At 48.3% G+C, this 17,228-nt stretch overlaps 1 protein-coding gene across 2 annotated transcripts; it reads left to right on the plus strand.

Annotated features, from left to right (window-relative positions):
• Positions 1-521: 521 nt before the first annotated feature.
• Positions 522-14,262, plus strand: TRIM63 (tripartite motif containing 63). Of its 2 annotated transcripts, none has more exons than XM_084875061.1 (9): positions 522-817; positions 1,723-1,895; positions 4,983-5,151; positions 5,898-5,993; positions 7,618-7,851; positions 8,576-8,598; positions 8,923-9,047; positions 11,680-11,748; positions 13,753-14,262. In XM_084875061.1, exons 1-9 carry the CDS (start codon positions 659-661, stop codon positions 13,761-13,763), a joined length of 1,059 nt encoding a protein of 352 aa, XP_084731187.1. In that variant the 5' UTR covers positions 522-658; the 3' UTR covers positions 13,764-14,262. The 2 variants fall into 2 exon arrangements, with proteins under 2 accessions (XP_084731187.1, XP_084731188.1); XM_084875062.1 differs by having other exon boundaries at positions 541-817; positions 4,986-5,151.
• Positions 14,263-17,228: the final 2,966 nt, after the last annotated feature.

Genomic DNA, 17,228 nt, shown 5'->3' on the forward strand with positions numbered 1-17,228 from the left:
GTTTCTGCCCCCCTTTCAGGAGAATGGTGCCCCTGGAGAGGGCATGAAAGTTCCATGCCCCTCCCCACACCGAAGATCTGACGCAGAGGGATGGGCTCAGAGAGAGGGGCTGCCCTGCCCCTATCCAGGGAGCTGCCGAGGACTCCTGTGGAGGGATGGACCTGATGATGGCCGGTGAGGGGGCACTGGCTATTAACCCTGACAATCCCAGCGGCCCATTCTCGGGGTCCCATCCCTGGCTCACCAGCCTGATGTGGGAGGAGACTAATTTCTGGAAGAAACTCTGGGTCCCAATCCTCCCCCAAGTCTGCCCACGAACAGGCTGTTCTTGTTTACGACCCCCGGCTCAGGGGAACAGTGATTGCTCATCCCCACATGTGATGTGAGAGGCCGCTCTTGCAGGCCTGGAGGAAACTCAAGCCCCACCAGACAGGCGTGCTGGCACCGGAATGCTCAGCTGGTCCCCTCCTGGGCTCATGTGACCAGGGTCCAGCTATAAATATCAGAGGGGCCTCCGACCAAGACAGAATTTGGGCGCCAGGAGAAGAAGGTCAAGAGGCTCCGGCCGGGTGCTGTGTGACAAAGGCAAGACCCCAGGTCTGCTCAGAGCGAGGCAGGTAGAGGAGGCAGCCAGGTGGGCCCCACAGCGCTGGACAGTATGGATTATAAATCAAGCCTGATCCAGGATGGGAACCCCCTGGAGAACCTGGAGAAGCAGCTGATCTGTCCCATCTGCCTGGAGATGTTTACCAAGCCGGTGGTCATCTTGCCATGCCAGCACAACCTCTGCCGGAAGTGTGCCAATGACATCTTCCAGGTGAGTGCTGGGCATGGCCTCGTCCCCGGGGGCTCAGGGGGGTCCTCAGCTTTCCTGTGATGAGAGCTCTTTTCTCTTAGCCCAGGATCCCTCCTACACCACGGCCGGCAGGTTCTCTCCCCGGCGAAGGCCTCTGGACCGGGCTGAGGGGGCTGGGGCGGTGGCTCTGGCTGCCCGATTCCATTTCCATGACGCACGTTTCCCCTCCCCACCCTGCCGGCAGCTCTGCCACCCGCCACTTCTGTTCCGAGCACCGCAGTTGACTCTTCAATCAGGAGTCAAATGCCACAAGTGATAAGTGGGGGAGGCAGGGGAGAGGAGAAAGAAACCAGACCCGGGGGCTGGAGCCAGCTCCCTGGTGGAAGGGGGCCCAGAGCTCTCGGAGGAGGGAGGGTGGGAGGCGCTGAGCAGTGGAGGCATTTTCCCTTTCCAGGCTGTTCCCTCAAATACAGGGCGGGAGGGGCTTCCTCTCCTAAGAAAGGAAGGAGAATGGATGTCCTGGCTGGGAGGCAGGACTCAAGGTTTCCCAGAAGCACTTGATAAATGTTCTCTCACTATCTTCTCTTTAAAGTATCGGCCCTCATCACTAGCTCTAATTAAAATGCCCATTCAATGAATGGACAAACTGAGGCTGGGGGTGGGTTTAAGGTTGCTTGCCCAAAGTCACTCAGACAATAACCGTGACTTGAACCCAAGCCTGCTGACCCTCAAACCTGCCGATGGCCTCGTGCTTACCAGGTGCTCCCTGTGTAAGTGAGCTGGCTCTCATCACAGGACAGGGGCTGCCGGTCATGATTTGACCAGAGAATGGTTGGGGTAAGCTGTGGGGAGGACAACCTGGAGATTAGAAGGGGCAGGGGCTGAGGAGGGAGCCCAGGCCTCACCTCTGCCCTTGCCACCCACAGGCCGCAAACCCCTACTGGTCCAGCCGGGGTGGCTCCATGTCCATGACTGGAGGCCGTTTCCGCTGCCCGTCCTGCCGCCACGAGGTGATCATGGACCGCCACGGGGTGTACGGCCTCCAGCGGAATCTGCTGGTGGAGAACATCATTGACATCTACAAGCTGGAGTGCTCAAGGTCAGTTCGCCCGCTGCTGGGAGGCCGGCCTCCTGCCCTCGCTGCTCTGCCCAGCTCTCCCAGGCTCCTTCCCCCTCATCTGCTCCAGATCCAGTCCCCTGGGTGGGACGAGCCAACAAGCCAGTCCAGAGAGTGTGTCCCCCACCCTCAGGCTTACTCTCTCCCCCAACCCTGGTTCTCCTATCGCTCAGCGATTGGGAGGGGGCCCAGGCTGTCCTCCTGAAAGATACGGTAGGAACCAGAGGCAAGACAAGCTGTGAGAGGGCCAGAGAGGCACTAGGGACAGCTAAGTGGCCCTGATAAGCAGAGAAAGCGCCCAGTGAGGACATAGTCAGTTTCTCCATAGCAGCCACTGTCAGCCGGTGTGCCATGGCACACTGATGTGTCACAAGAATTTTTAAGACATGCAATACCTGACCTCCTTTCCCTTAGATTGTCAAATAAAAGATAATAGCCAACACAACAATAGCCATCGGTGTTAATGAATCAAAATTATACCTTTTTTTTTTTTTTTTGGTCAGATTATCAAAAATTTTTTTTGATGTGCCACAGAATTTCAGTAACTAAGTTATATGTGCCATGAGATGAAAAAGGTTGAAATCACCTAGCCAGTGTGGCTCAGTGGTTGAGCATCTACCCATGAACCAAGAGGTTCCCTGTTTGATTCCTGGTTGGGGCCTGATCCCCAGTGGGAGGTGGGCAGGCGGGAGTTTCCATCTCTTTATCCCTCTCCCTTTTTCTCCCTCTAAAACACACACACACACACACACACACACGCACACACACACATATGTCTGTATATGAAAAGGTTGAAATCACCGCTCTATAATGATAGCAACAGCTAAGGTCCCATGTGCTGGGAGGCACAGCACCAGGTGGCACCGGGAATGCTCTTTCCTGCTGCTCACAGCTCCCCTGTGGATCAGGCATGGCTATTTCACAGATGAAGAAGCTGAGCTTCAAAGAGGTGAAGTCAGTTGTCCAAGGTTGCCCAGCTGGGAAGTGTAAGAGCTGGGAGTGGGACCAGTGATGGAGTTCTGTCTCCCTAATTTTAGAATAGCGGTTCTTTCTCAGGCAGAATTTGTGAGTGGTGGAGGTTGTGTGGTGTTGGGCCTCGAAGTGGAGAGAGACACAGCTACAAGGGAGTTCTTTACAAATCAGGGCATCCTGACAAGGCTTCCCGGCTGCTGACCTCACAGCCTTATGGCCATACAGGCAGTGTCCTGCCCACGGAAAGGTGACAGAGCAGTCCTAGTGAGAAAATTCCAGGCCTGGGTACCGTGTTTGCTAGTCTGACTGTTACTAATACATTGTAGGATCCTGGGTAAGTCTTTGGCCCTTCATTTCCCTTGCTTGCAGAGGGAGCAGTAAGATGTGTTTTGTGACTGTATAGGATTTTGATGGGAAATGTTACAAATATCAAATATTTATTGAGCACCTACTGTGTGTAGGCTCTGTACTAAGTATGTCCCATGCATTATCACTATTTAATTCTTACAATAATCTTGTAAGACATTCTTACCCTCATTTTGCAATGAGGGGGCTCAGAGAGGTTCAGAGATTTGTTCAAGGCCACTCAGCTTGCAAGTGGTGAAGCTGAGAGTGAGTGTCCCATGATGAATACTTCTAACTGCTGTTGTCTCTCACATTGCTAGGGCTCAACGCTACAAAAATGCAAATATATTTTTGATCATTATAATCATAACAAAATCAACATTGCACCAAAATATTAGCCCACCCAGGGTTGACCTCTGGAGAGCATGTTCTGTTGGAACCCTTTGAGGCCTTTCTGAATAGTTGGATGACAATGCTAGCTGCCCTGGTGCGGGGGGAGGGGGCTCTGCCCTGTGCCAGGCTCTACGCATTCATTATAGACAACTCCCATGATGATCCCAGTAGCTCTGGGAGGAAACCAAAGCTCAGGGAAGTGAAAGCACTTGTCCAAGGTCACAGAATGAATACATTCAGGACAATGTGGATTCAAACCCAGATGTGGAAGCCCGGGCTGGGGAGGTGCCTGCTCTGTTAGGGGCTGGGAAGTCAGAGGTGGCACAGACACAGCGTTGACTCTAAATGAATGCGGGGTCTAGCTGGGGAGGTAAGACCTAGACTGTCCCCAAATGAATCTCGGGTAGGAGGTAACCAATGTCCTGAGAGAGGCACAAATAACGTGCCAGAGACCCTGGGTGGAGAGAGAGAAAAAGAGAGAAAGACATTCTAAGAATGGATGTTTGGGAAGGAAGAGACTAGACCCTGGAAACACACACACACACACACACACACACATATATATGAAACAATCATATATATATATATATATATATATATATATATATACAATCATATATATATATACACATATATATATATTGTTTCATATATATATATGATTGTTTCATATATATATATATATATGAAACAACCTCTGGACTGGAAGTCAGGCTTGTGCTGGGCTGTTGGACAGCCCTGAGCTGCCCATGTAACGTCTGTGTGACTTGGGACACACACACTGCTTTCTTCTCTGAGCCTCGGGACACCCTCTGGTGCTTGCGTATCTACCCCCTCCTCTGCACAGGCACTGTACACTGCAGATTCAGGAGTGAAGAGAATAGGCAACTTCCCCTGCTTTAATGGAAGTTACAGTCTGGCGGGTTAAATATAGAATTCAATGAGGCCGTGAGAATAAATTATTTCACTTAGCACCCAGCCTGCAGAAACTGAGAGCTATGGTGACTATAATTAGAGCAAATGAACTTTAGCCTCCCCTACCCTGACTTGCTGAGTGACCTTGGGCAAGTCAATTCACCTTTCTGGGGCCCAGTTTCCTCCTCTTGGAAATGTCTCTAGATCGGATGACTTTAAGATTCTACCACCTTTCCCATGACCAGGCCAACTGGTCTATGGAGGCAGCCTTGGTGTCATTGGCTTCCCTGGTCCTGGGTCCCCGGAGGATTTAACAAAAAGGATGAAGGACATCTAACCACTGAGAACTTGGGTGATAGATGTGAGGAGGAGCTGTGATTGGCGCTGAGGGAGGAGGCAGAGACTCGGGACCCCGCCTTTTGACTTGTGACTCCTCCACTTCAGTAGGCCCCTGCAGAAGGGCAGCCACCCCATGTGCAAGGAGCACGAAGACGAGAAAATCAACATCTACTGCCTCACGTGTGAGATGCCCACATGCTCCATGTGCAAGGTGTTCGGAGCCCACCAGGCCTGTGAGGTGGCCCCCCTGCAGAGTGTCTTCCAGGGACAGAAGGTACTGGCCCGAGCCACTTCCACCCCCAGCCGGGGCCTGGTGGGCATGACCCCATGATTCAGGCTGTGGATTTGATCCCTGCAGGCCTGCTGAGCCGGCCTTTCAATAACGGCCCCTCTGAGGGGACTTCCCAGGCTGCAGGGACAGCAGTTCTTGCCTTCCTGGGGGAGGCGGCTGAGCTCATGGGTTATACTTAGAGCCACTTGAGAGCACCTGGGTGTGGCCACAGGGGAGAGACCAGACCCCAGGGCCAGGCCACCAGGGAACGTCTCAGGCCATGAATTCTATATCCCAGTGTGCTCTGGGCCCCTGTCCTCTCCTCTTGGACAGGAGGAGGGAACACCAGTCTAGCCAGCCAGATCAGCCAAATCAACCCTGGCGATCAATGGGGTGACAGATGTCGCAGCCAGATAGCCCTCACATATGATTTCACTATTTTAGAACTCCCAACTGTATTTCTTTCCTTCATCCCTCCCTTCCTGGAAAAAAGCCCCTCCTCTACCAGTACCTTGCTGTGTATTTTAAGCAGCTCACTTCCCCTCTCTGTGCTTCATCTGTAAAATAAAGGAAACAGTATCTGATAGTCTCTGCTCTGGACCTCAGGAAGAGGGGCCAGACGGCTACTGCAGGCTCTTGCTAGCAGAGAGGGGAGTGAGGGTGCCATTGTGCTGCCAAATCCCAAGAGGGCAGGCCCTGAGACTATTTCTGTCTCTCCTCTCCTGACCCCCGCCCCTCCTCCCATCTAGACTGAACTGAGTAACTGTATCTCCATGCTGGTGGCGGGGAATGACCGCGTGCAGACCATCATCACCCAGCTGGAGGACTCCAGTCGAATGACCAAGGTGAGGGGACAGAGCAGCTCTGCCTGGGGGTTTGAAGCCTCCAGTGCAGCCTGGTCTGCGGGGCAAAGACTCACCCATGGCTTGTGACTCAAGGTTGGGGCCTGGAGTAGGGTGTTCCAGTGGGAATGGTGAGGAAGGACGGACTAATCCACTAATTCACTAATCCATTAATTCATTATGCATTATCCATTAACCCACTCATTCAGCAAATGCTTCTTGAGCACAGCTATGTCAGCCCCTGCCAAAGGCTCTGGGGATGGGATGGTGAACAAGACAGACCCCCATCCCACCAATAATTCCCAGTGTTCTTTTGTTAGCATTGGTAGTTTTTATTTTTTTTTAATTGATTTTTAGAGAAAGAGGAAGGGAGAGAGAGAAACATCGATGTGGGAGAGAAACATGGATCAGCTGCCTCCTACATGCCCCCTACCAGGGATCAATCCCACAACCGGGCATGTGCCCTGACAACTGTACTAAGCATGGGATGATGCCCAAGCAACTGTTCCACACCTGCCAGGGCCAGCATTAATAGTGTTTAGGCCATTGTTCTCTGTGTGCTGTAGACCAAGGTTTTAAACCCTAAAGTACATACAAATCACTCTGGGGTCTTGTTAAAATTTAAGTTTTGATTCAGTAGGTCTGGAAGGAGGCATGCGATTCTGCTTTTCTAACAAACTCTCAGGGTTTGCCTAAGTTGCTGGTCCATGGACCACACTTTGAGTAGCAAGACTGTAGAGGCAGAAGGAAACTTCTATTTCTACAAAAGCATCTATGATTTTTTCTTCACTTGGGATGAGGCCCTGGAAATCAGACAGGGGGAGGGATCATTGTATTGTTGATAGACAAAGAGTGTGTGTTAGATCGATTCGAAGGAAGAAAGGGGACATTATTACCACTCGTGATGGGACTCCCAGACCGATAAGTAATGTTAGAACACGAGTCTGATGAGATGCTATTATTATACCCATTTTACAGATAAGAAACTGAGGTGTAGCATCTGTGGTGATGAGAAGAGGGCCTCAATGAGGAGGTCTTTAGGGGAGGAGCTGCTTCTCCTCCTCTTCTAGGACCAAATGATGCAGAGCTTCTTGAATCCAGTCTTGGTCTTAAAATGGGAGGAAGAGTGAGATTTGGAGACACACAGGAGGGCCAGAATATATATCATTTCATTTGTCCTTAGAGTCTCTATTTTTTGAGGAAGGGGGTTGCTTTCTCCAGGACACCAGACTCCAAACATGTACCAAGTAGCTATGAAAACTTAGTAAGTGCTTTCTTCTTATTAAGCCTTCATTTTATTTTGTGTAAAGTGAGGGTGTAGGAAGACCTTTTCCAGCTTTAAAAAAATATTTTTTTAATTAATTTTTAGAGAGAGACATATATCGTTCTGCTGCCTCCTGCACGCCTCCTACTGGGGATGGAGCCCACAACCCAGGCATGTGCCCTGACCAGGAATTGAACCCTGACCTCCTGGTTCACGGGCCTATGCTCAACCACTGAGCCACACCAGCCAGGGCAGACGTCTTCTAGCTTTAGGGCCTCTGTTCCTAGTACATCCATCCTAGGAAGGAAGTGTTGGGGATAGAGAGGACCCCACAGGATGTGACTCCCAGATGTGTTCCCCTAGGAAAACAGCCACCAGGTGAAGGAGGAGCTGAGCCAGAAGTTTGACGTGCTGTATGCCATCCTGGATGAGAAGAAGAGTGAGTTGCTACAGCGGATCACGCAGGAGCAGGAGGAGAAGCTCAGCTTCATTGAGACCCTCATCCAGCAGTACCGGGAGCAGCTGGACAAGTCCACCAAGCTGGTGGAGACAGCCATCCAGTCTCTGGACGAGCCTGGTGGAGCCATCTTCCTCTTGGTGAGCAGGACTAGGAGGGTGTGCGCAGAATCACACCAACTCAACCGCTTGGTCTAAAGTTCAAGTCGTGCTCCTCCACTGACCATCCATACGCCCTTGGGCAAGTCACTGAAACCTCCCTGAGGCCCATTTTCCTCTTCTGTAAATTGAGCCTGAGACAATCCCTATGTAAGCCGATTCATTGAGCACCTACTATAGGTCAGCCACTGAGGTAGAGACGCAGAGACCCTGCCCTAGAAGAGTTTACTGGGGAGACAGAAAAGGATCAGCTATAAGATCCTACAGTTCCGTTCTTTCATAAAAATTTCCTAAACACCCACCATAGGCCAGGCTTTGTGCTAGGCACATAAAAAAGTGATTAGGATAAGATTCTCATCTTGGAGAGTCCAGGGATTAAGGTGTTTAGACTGATATCTCTAAAATCCAAGCTTCCTGCCAGGACAATGGGAGGGGCCTAGAGCAGCGGTGGTCTGCGGACCACTGGTGCCCATGAGGTCCAACAGGTTGGCGACCACTGGCTTAGAGTAATCACCAAGACCTGTGCAAACCATGGACAGAGGAAAGATCCAACTTCTGTTCAGCTCAGGGTGGGCAGCAGGTCAGGGCTAAGCTAGGAAATGGCACCAAGGGCCCATCTACAGCAGCCAGTCTCTGGTTTTGCTGATTTCCTGTAACTAATGCAATCCTAATGCAATCCTGACCCTCTGCTCTCTCTCCCCCACAGAGTGCCAAGAAACTCATCAAAAGGTCAGTGTTTCCCCAGAGCTGTGATCCAAGGCCCCTGCTCCCACCAGGGCCTCCCGCTTTGCATTAGGGCTGCTGGGAGGGTTTTGCCCAGGCTGGCTTTCTGGCCTTGGTGTGATTCCCTGCTTTCTTGGACCTGTACTTGCTTGTGACTGGAGAGGAATTACTCCACCACTCCAGGGGGGCTCCTAGGTGCAAGGCCTGGGTGTGGGCATAAGCATGTGCACTGGTGTGCTTGGCGCTAAAACACCTCATCCCTGCATTAAACCCCCTCATCTCTCTCTCTCTTTTTCTCCCTCTGCCCTCTCCACCCCACATCCCCTACAGCATTGTGGAAGCTTCCAAGGGTTGCCAGCTGGGGAAGACAGAGCAGGGCTTTGAAAACATGGACTACTTCACTTTGGATTTAGAGCACATAGCAGACACCCTGAGGACCATCGACTTTGGGACAGGTGAGGAGGGAGGTGACTTCTCTATTTCCCGGCTCGGCCCCTGGAAATCAGCTTCCCTCCCACTGCCTCCCATGTGGAAACAGATACACTGGCAAAGATGCCCAGGTATCAACCATCTTCTGGGTGCGCTGAGAGCTGAGCACAGTGCCTGCTACATAATTGCTGCTCAACAAGTGATCCTTGCAGGGAGGTGTCTTGGGCTGTAGGAAGAGCATGGCGTCTGGAGACAGGCAGACCCAACTTTGAATCTGGAGCTGCCGTTTGTTATCTGTGTGACCTTTGGCGAACCCCTCCACCTCTCTGAGCTCACTTTCCTAACTTTAAAAATCAGATTAGCCCTAGCTAGTTTGGCTCAGTGGATAGAGCGTCAGCCTGGGGACCGAAGGGTCCCAGGTTCAATTCTGGTCAAGGGCACATACCTTGGTTGCAGGCTCCTTCCTGGCCCAGGCCTTGGTTGGGGCTTGTGCAGGAAGCAATCAATCAATGTGTTTCTCTCCCATCGATGTTTCTCTCTCTTTCCCTCTCTTTTCCACTCTCTCTAAAAATCAATTGAAAAATGTCCTCAGGTGAGGATTAAAAAAAAAATTAGGTTAGAAGTGGGCCTGCTAATAATGACTACCTCTTGGTGCTGTTGTAACAACTACTGTAAGATATTGGTAGAAAGGATTTTATAGAGTACTAGACATGTACTAGTTAGTGCCTAAAGCCTGCCTTAGCTTCAGCTTTTCCATGCTATCATCTGTGAATCCTCAGGTACCTTAATTCATCTATACCATGTCCTCATTTCTAAGTATAATTACTCTGTGGAAGAGTACCTATAATAATTGTAACAATGTAACTGTAACAGAAATAAGGGGAAAAGGAGGCAACCCCGTAAAGAACAAAGATGCTAATAATTTGCTCAAGATCACAGTTGAAAGGTAGCTACTTAGCGACAGAGAAAGAGAGAATGGGATCCAATTTTGCCGAATGTTGCATTGTTCTGATCGGTGATGCTTCAATGACCAGGACAGAGAGAGGAGTCAGGAATAGGGAAGACTTGTACCTGGGCTGGCATGAGAAAGCTCGGCTCTCCCAAAAGCCTGCATGATCTGGTGTTGCATCTATTCTCAGAGCATCAGATGCACCTCGTTTGTGGGTGAGGACAAAAATGCATCCAAAGCTGAGATGTTGGCAGACTTGGGTATAGCCATTGCCGTAGATCACCTGTTCCGCTTTACCCTCCTGAAGCTAAGATATTAAAAAAAAAAAAAAGATTCTTCTGAAGACCTGCACTGCCTTCTATCATCTCCCCAAACCTCAGTTTCCTGAGAGGAAAATGGGAAGAGAACCACCCAACAGCTACTATTTATTAAGTGCTTTCTATGTCCCGGCACTAAGCCCTTGACATAAATTCTATCATTTAATACAACTTCATGAGGTAGTTTCTGTGGTCATCTCCATTGTGAAAGTCAAGGCAGGGAGAGTCTCCTGGAGACCATACAGCTAGTAAGTAGCCCACAAGGATGCCACCGAGGGCCATCTGGCTCACAGGCCCTCGTGAGGATTATATGGGACAATGCGTGTCCAGCGCTTAGCACTTTTGGCACATAGAAAGTCCTCAGCACCGCTGCTGTGAGTAGTTGTGCATAGGTCCCGGGTAGGTGGCTGAAATTTTGAGCTGTCATTTTGGAGGCATTTACTCCTTCAAGCCTCTTCCCAGACACTCTGGACAAATACTCTGACTGTGGTGACCCCCTCCCAGCCCCAAAGGAGTGAGGACTGGCTTTGGAGCGGGGGTGGGGAGGAGGCATGTTCCCTGCTGGCAGAGCTTGAAGGTGATATCCCCGGAGGGGAAAGTGAGGACACAGGTTGCAGCTCTGTCAGTCTGTCTGGGGCTCAGCTCCAGAGAGCCAAGGAGCAGGAGGCCCCAGAAGTGTTCCCCACCCCCAGCCACTCCCAGGAGGCTGAGGAATGAGGAAAGGTGGACAAAGAGTGCTAGGCTAGCAGATTCCAAAGGCTGGCAAATTCCTTCAAAACAAGGACTCTGCTTGCTGAGAGTTAAGGTGCTCTTGTCCCGTCTCCACGGGTGATGTTTACCTGTCTCACTGAGAGGTGGGCAGAAGTCCAGGGTGCCCACCAAAGTCCCCTTTGGTCACAGGCAGATCAGGTGGCAGCAGCTGCTGCAGCTGTTGGAACAAAGGAGCCTCTTGAGCCTCCTTCCGTGGAGGTGCAGGAGGGAAGGGGCGGGAAGAGACAGGAGGAAGCCCACCTCTATGCAGCTTGGGTTTGGCAAGCCCATCACCTCCTGAGCTACTGATGTCTTGGCATGGCCAGTTGACCCTGAGTGGGCATCAGAAAGGGTTGGGATGGCCCTAGCTGGTTTGGCTCAGTGGATAGAGTATCCGCCTGTAGACTGAAGAGTCCCGGGTTCAATTCTGATCAAGGGCACATGCCCAGGTTGCAGGATTGACCCCCAGTGGGGGGGCATGCAGGAGGCAGCCAATCAATGATTCTCTCTCATCATTGATGTTTCTATCTCTCTCTCCCTCTCCCTTCCTTGGGATCAGTGTTATCTCCAGCCAGTCCTCCTCTGAGCAGCTCCTCTGAGAAACCAGCCTATCCTCATACTGTTGTTCTTTGTCACACACAGATGAGGAAGAGGAAGAATTCATTGAAGAAGATCAGGAAGAGGAAGAGTCCACAGAGGGCAAGGAAGAAGGTAAGAAATCCATCTTCATTCATTCATTCAACATGAGATGTTGACTGTGTGCAAAGTGCTGTGCTGGACATGGGGGATGATGCCAATATATGATGATCCCAATATGTGTAAACCTTTTAAGGATAAAGTCCTGCTCCCTATACCCTTAGAGAAAAAAACCTCCAAACTATTCATAATAAAAAGCTCCCAGTTTTTGTTTTTTTGTTTTTAAATATATTTTTATTGATTTTTCACAGAGAGGAAGAGAGAGGGATAGAGAGCTAGAAACGTCGATGAGAGAGAATCATCGACCAGCTGCCTCCTGCACACCCCCAACTGGGGATGTGCCCGCAACCAAGGTACATGCCCTTGACCGGAATCGAACCCGGGACCTTTCAGTCCGCAGACCGATGCTCTACCACTGAGCCAAACTGGTGCCGGCAAAAGCTCCCAGTTTTATAGCTGAATGACCTATATCTAGCCTGGCCAGTGTGGCTCAGTAGTTGAGTGTCAACTTCTGAACCCAGTAGGTCACAGCTTGATTCTTGGTCAGGGCACATGCCCAGGTTTCAGGCTCGATCCCCATTGTGGGGCATGCAGGAGATAGCCAATCAATGATTCTCTCTTATCATTGACGTTTCTCCCTCTTCCTCTCCCTTCCTCTCTGAAATCAATAAAAAATATAATATAAGCCGAAACTGGTTTGGCTCAGTGGATAGAGCGTCAGCTTGCAGACTGAAGGGTCCCAGGTTCGATTCCGGTCAGGGGCATGTGCCTTGGTTGCGGGCACGTCCCCGGTAGGGGGTGTGCAAGGGGCGGCTGATCGATATTTCTCTCTCATTGACGTTTCTAGCTCTCTGTCCCTCTTTCTTCCTCTCTGTGAAAAGTCAATAAAATATATTTAATATATATATATATATATATATATATATATATATATATATATATATATTATAAAATAAGTAAATAAAATAAATGACCTATATCTATATGCAAAGCAGTGCAGCATAACAGACATAAATGACAGAACACTCATGAGCCAAGCTTGGTCCACTGAGGTATTTTGTTTGGCCAGCACAATGTTTAAATTTTTTTAAACCAGTTATCCACATTTAAAAAATTAGGAGATTATTTTAAAGGATTATTTTATTATTTATTTATTTATTTTCATGAATCCTCATCTGAGGATATTTTTTCCGTTGATTTTTAGAGAAAGTGGAAGGGAGGAGGAGAGATATAGAGAGAGAAACATCAATTGGTTGCCTTCCACATGCACCCTAACCTGGGATTGAACACACAGTCTTGGTATGTTCCCTGACTGGGAATTGAACCCACCACCTTTAAAAAAAAAAATTCTTTATTGTTGAAAGTATTACATATGTCCCTTTCCCCCTCCTTCCATTGCCTCTTCCAGCCTGCCCCTGCTCCCCCAACCCACCACCTTTTGATGTATGGGAGGACTCTTCAACTAACTGAGCCACACCAGCCAGGGCTTAAAGGATTTTTTAAAAGGAGACTTCAAGGCAGGGGAGGGTTTGTGGGTGGGATGAGGTCAACCAATGGATTTGTATGCATACATGCATAACCCATGGACACAGACAATAAGGTGGTAAAAGCCTGGGCTGGAGGTCAGGATGGGCTAGAAGAGATCAATAGAGGAAAAAAGGGGGAAAATATAATGCTTTCAACAATAAAGTTTGTTGGGTTTTTTTAAAATAAATTTAAAAAACACATTTCAGCTGAGAATCTGGATTTTCTCCTTCTTGTAAAATTTTGGGAAGAGCTAACAACGTTGAGTTTGATCCCCAGTAGGGGATATGTAGGAGGCAACCAATCGATCCATGATTCTCTCTCATCATTGATGTTTCTATATGTCCTTCTCCCTTCCCCTCTGAAATCAATAAAAAAAAAAAAAAAAAAAAAAAAAAAAGGGAAGAGGCCAGGCAGGAATTGGAGTTTGATCATTTTGTCACTACAGCTTATCCCTGAGTTCCTGTCTTACTTGATGTTTCTTTCTCTTTTCAGGACATCAGTAAGGCGTTGGATGAGGAAGAGACCTCTAGATGCAGAGAGACTGGGAAGGGTGGGATGGGCCCGGCTGCCTTGGTGACAGGCCCAGGGTGGGAGGGGTCAGGGCCCCTGGAGGGACAAGGGGGAGGTGTGTCTTCTCTCTGCTCCTGAGAGCAGGGACTAGGAGTAGGACCCTCACCGCTGTGTCCAGCAGCCACCGAAGCAGAGTTGGAAATGTGCTTGAAACAACCACACAGGACACTTTTCTACATTGGTGCAAAATGGAATATTTTGTACATTTTTAAAATGTGATTTTTGTATATACTTGTACATGTATGCCAATTTGGTGCTTTTTGTAAAGGAACTTTTGTATGATAATGCCCGGTCATTGTGTGACTGGCGATTGTTAGATGAGGGTAACGTACTGTATTTCAGTGTCTACCCCTGATGAGGGGATGGTAACTGAGTTTGTTACATGTTGTTTCAATAAATGCACAGTGCTCTCTTCCTGCTATCGTCCAAGGAGTTGGGGTTTCATAGCCTTTTTTCTGGAGACTTCAGATGGACAGAGGCCTGACAGGAAGTATGTGGCAGGAGGGAGCCAGGAATGGCAAGTCTATAGGCTTCTCTCCCCCCACAGAAGAGCTCTTTACACCGGCATTTCCCAGTGAGAGCTCCATGGAAAACTGGCCCTGAGGTGATCCCCAAGGCACAGGGGAAGGCCCTGTTCTCTGCTCTTTGGAAAACAGAACCTGGGGCAAAACTTAAATGTTTTAGTCTAGATACAATTCAATGAGGGAAAGTAGAAGCAAGGTGGATAGAAGGGAAGCAGTGTCGGAGAAACCCGACTCTTTGCTCAGTCACATGAGATGTTTCTAGCCAGTCATATGAACACAGCCATCTCAGAGTCCCTCAGAGAGAAGAAGGGAGATTTTTTTTTTTACCTCCTGGCTCCTTCCATCTCTTGTCTCAGAATTGAAGTTTGTCTCCCAGAGTGTTAATTCTCTTACACTTCCAGGTTGCATCTCTTGGCCCCTTTGGGCAGTTGCTGGGGTAGCTAAACTTGATGGCACACCATCAATTAACTCTGTGGGCATGGGAGGAATGGAACCTCTGTGGTCCAGTGGGTTGGGCATGGGTGCTGGAGTCACACAATGGATGCTCTGCTGGTTCCCAAGTTTACTCCAGGGAAGGTCAAGATGGCCACCAGTTCTAGCGGACGAGGCAATGGCCAAGGCCAAGGCCGAAGTAGCACCAAGGCTTTCCATGAACAAGGAACCAAGGGGCTGGGAGAGAGATGAAACTGATTGAATCAAAGATGGTGCATTAATTGGGTCTGAGACACCTTGGGCTTATAAATGTGAGGAACACTGCAGTCTGTCCCACCGTTCTGACAGTCAGAACACAGTAGAAAGTTAAAGGCTCTGAGTAGTCCTGCCATAAGCAAAGCGATTTGATGTTAGACAATAACTGGTCCATCAAGATTATGGTGTTTGGAATACTGCCTGATCTTTAAGGCTCTTAATAGTTTTTGTTTTTGTTTTTTTTTGAAGGGTAGAACTATATTTAGTCTGTTAAATGAAAATAAAACACACAATTTGCTTTGTACTGCAAAAATTAGTTTCTGCCTCATTTTCAACCTCTATTTAAAGAGCTTTATTTCTCAATAACAAGGCATCTGATCTGAAGCAGAACATTCCCAAGACAGATTTGCAAATGTATATTACGCAGGCATGCATTTTAAACCTGGGCAGAGATTATGTGGTATTTATCTGTCTAAACCATGAAGATATAACGTACTTTGCCAGTGGTGAACCCGAGTCTTACAAAATCATCTGCCTTTTTTTTTTTTTTTTTTAATATATATTTATTTCAGAGAGGAAGGGAGAGGGAGAGAAAGATAGAAACATCAATAATGAGAGTCACTGATTGGCTGCCTCCTGCATACCCCCCACTGGGGATTGAGCCCGCAACCCTAGGCATGTGCCCTTTACTGGAATCTTACCAGGACTCTTCAGTCCATAGGCTGACACTCTATCCACTAAGCCAAACCAGCTCAGGCAGGCTCATAATAGTTTTTGCTGGATTGAATATTTATTTTAAATTTTATTTTTAAAACATATTTATTGATTTCAGAGAGGAAGGGAGAAGGAGAGGGAGATAGAAACATCAATGATGAGAGAGAATCATTGATCAGCTGTCTCCTGCACCCTCCCCCCCCCACCACCACCACTGGGGATCGAGCCCGAAATCCAGGCATGTGCCCTTGGCCGGAACTGAACCCGGGACCCCTCTGTCTGCAGGCCAATGCTCTATCCACTAAGCCAAGCTGGCTAGGGCTGGATTGAATATTTAACCAGCTAGGGCTGTTCTGAATAATTTTTTAAAAAAGTTATCCATTTCCCAATTTATTCATTTATGTGACATCCTCCAGAACTAATGTTCTATAGAACTCATTTTATGAAAGTGCTTGAAACTGTTAATGTAAATAACAACAACATTGAAACCTGTAAAGAATTTCAGTGAGTTTATTTGAGCCAAACTGTGGACATATGCAAGGAAGCAGTACTTCAATGAATTGAGATAATGCTCCAGAGATTGGGGTGTTACATTTGCATTTATACATTGCAATAATGCATTTATACATTATTGATGTTTCTATCTTTCTCTCCCTCTCCCTTCCTCTCTGAAAGGAGGGACATAGGTGGGTTGTACATGAAATTCATTGGTGATAGATTAAGAAGGTGGGATAAAACAAAGCAGGAGAAACTCCTGGGATTGGGTAAAAAGTAAAATGATGGACACATACTTAGGTGAGTGCAGGATCAATTAACATGATAATGAAGGAATTTGTGGTATCTGTCCTGGCGCCTACCACATTTGGTTGTGCCCCAGGGGGTCCAGAAAAAGGGAGGTTACAAGTTACCCAGACATTTCAAGGGTATGTTATCATAGATGCAAAAAGACAGATAGGCTCAGTTAAGGTAAAGGTTGACCTTGTCAGTGAAGACACTGGCCTAGGATGTAACTGCCACCATAATTGCCTTTAGGTCAAGTTTAATTTCAGACCATCCTTTGTGGTTACCTTAGGTCTCTGGGTTTGCAAGACTGTCATGCAGGCCTCCCCTGAGCTTGTCAGGTCAGCATGTGGCCTCTTTCCTCCACAAAACACTCATACCCTGGCCCACTTTCACTCTGGTTTTTCCAAGGCTAACTTAGTCCCTAACTTTGAATTTCAGTGAATCAGATTTTTGTTCACATTTCTAGTTCTTTCTCAAGTTCTGAACTATTTTGTTCTTGTTAATCCTCACCCAAGGATATTTTTCCATTAATTTTTTATTTACTTTTTAAAATATATTTTTATTGATTTTAGAGAGGAAACAAGAGGGAGAGAGAGAAAAACATCAATGATGAGAGAATCATTGATTGCCTGCCTCCTGCATGCCCCCTACTGGGGATTGAGCCTGCAACCCAGGCATGTGTCCTTGACG

This window comes from Pipistrellus hanaki, assembly GCF_964339955.1.
Source record: "Pipistrellus hanaki genome assembly, chromosome: 2".
NCBI classification, from domain to species: domain Eukaryota; kingdom Metazoa; phylum Chordata; class Mammalia; order Chiroptera; family Vespertilionidae; genus Pipistrellus; species Pipistrellus hanaki.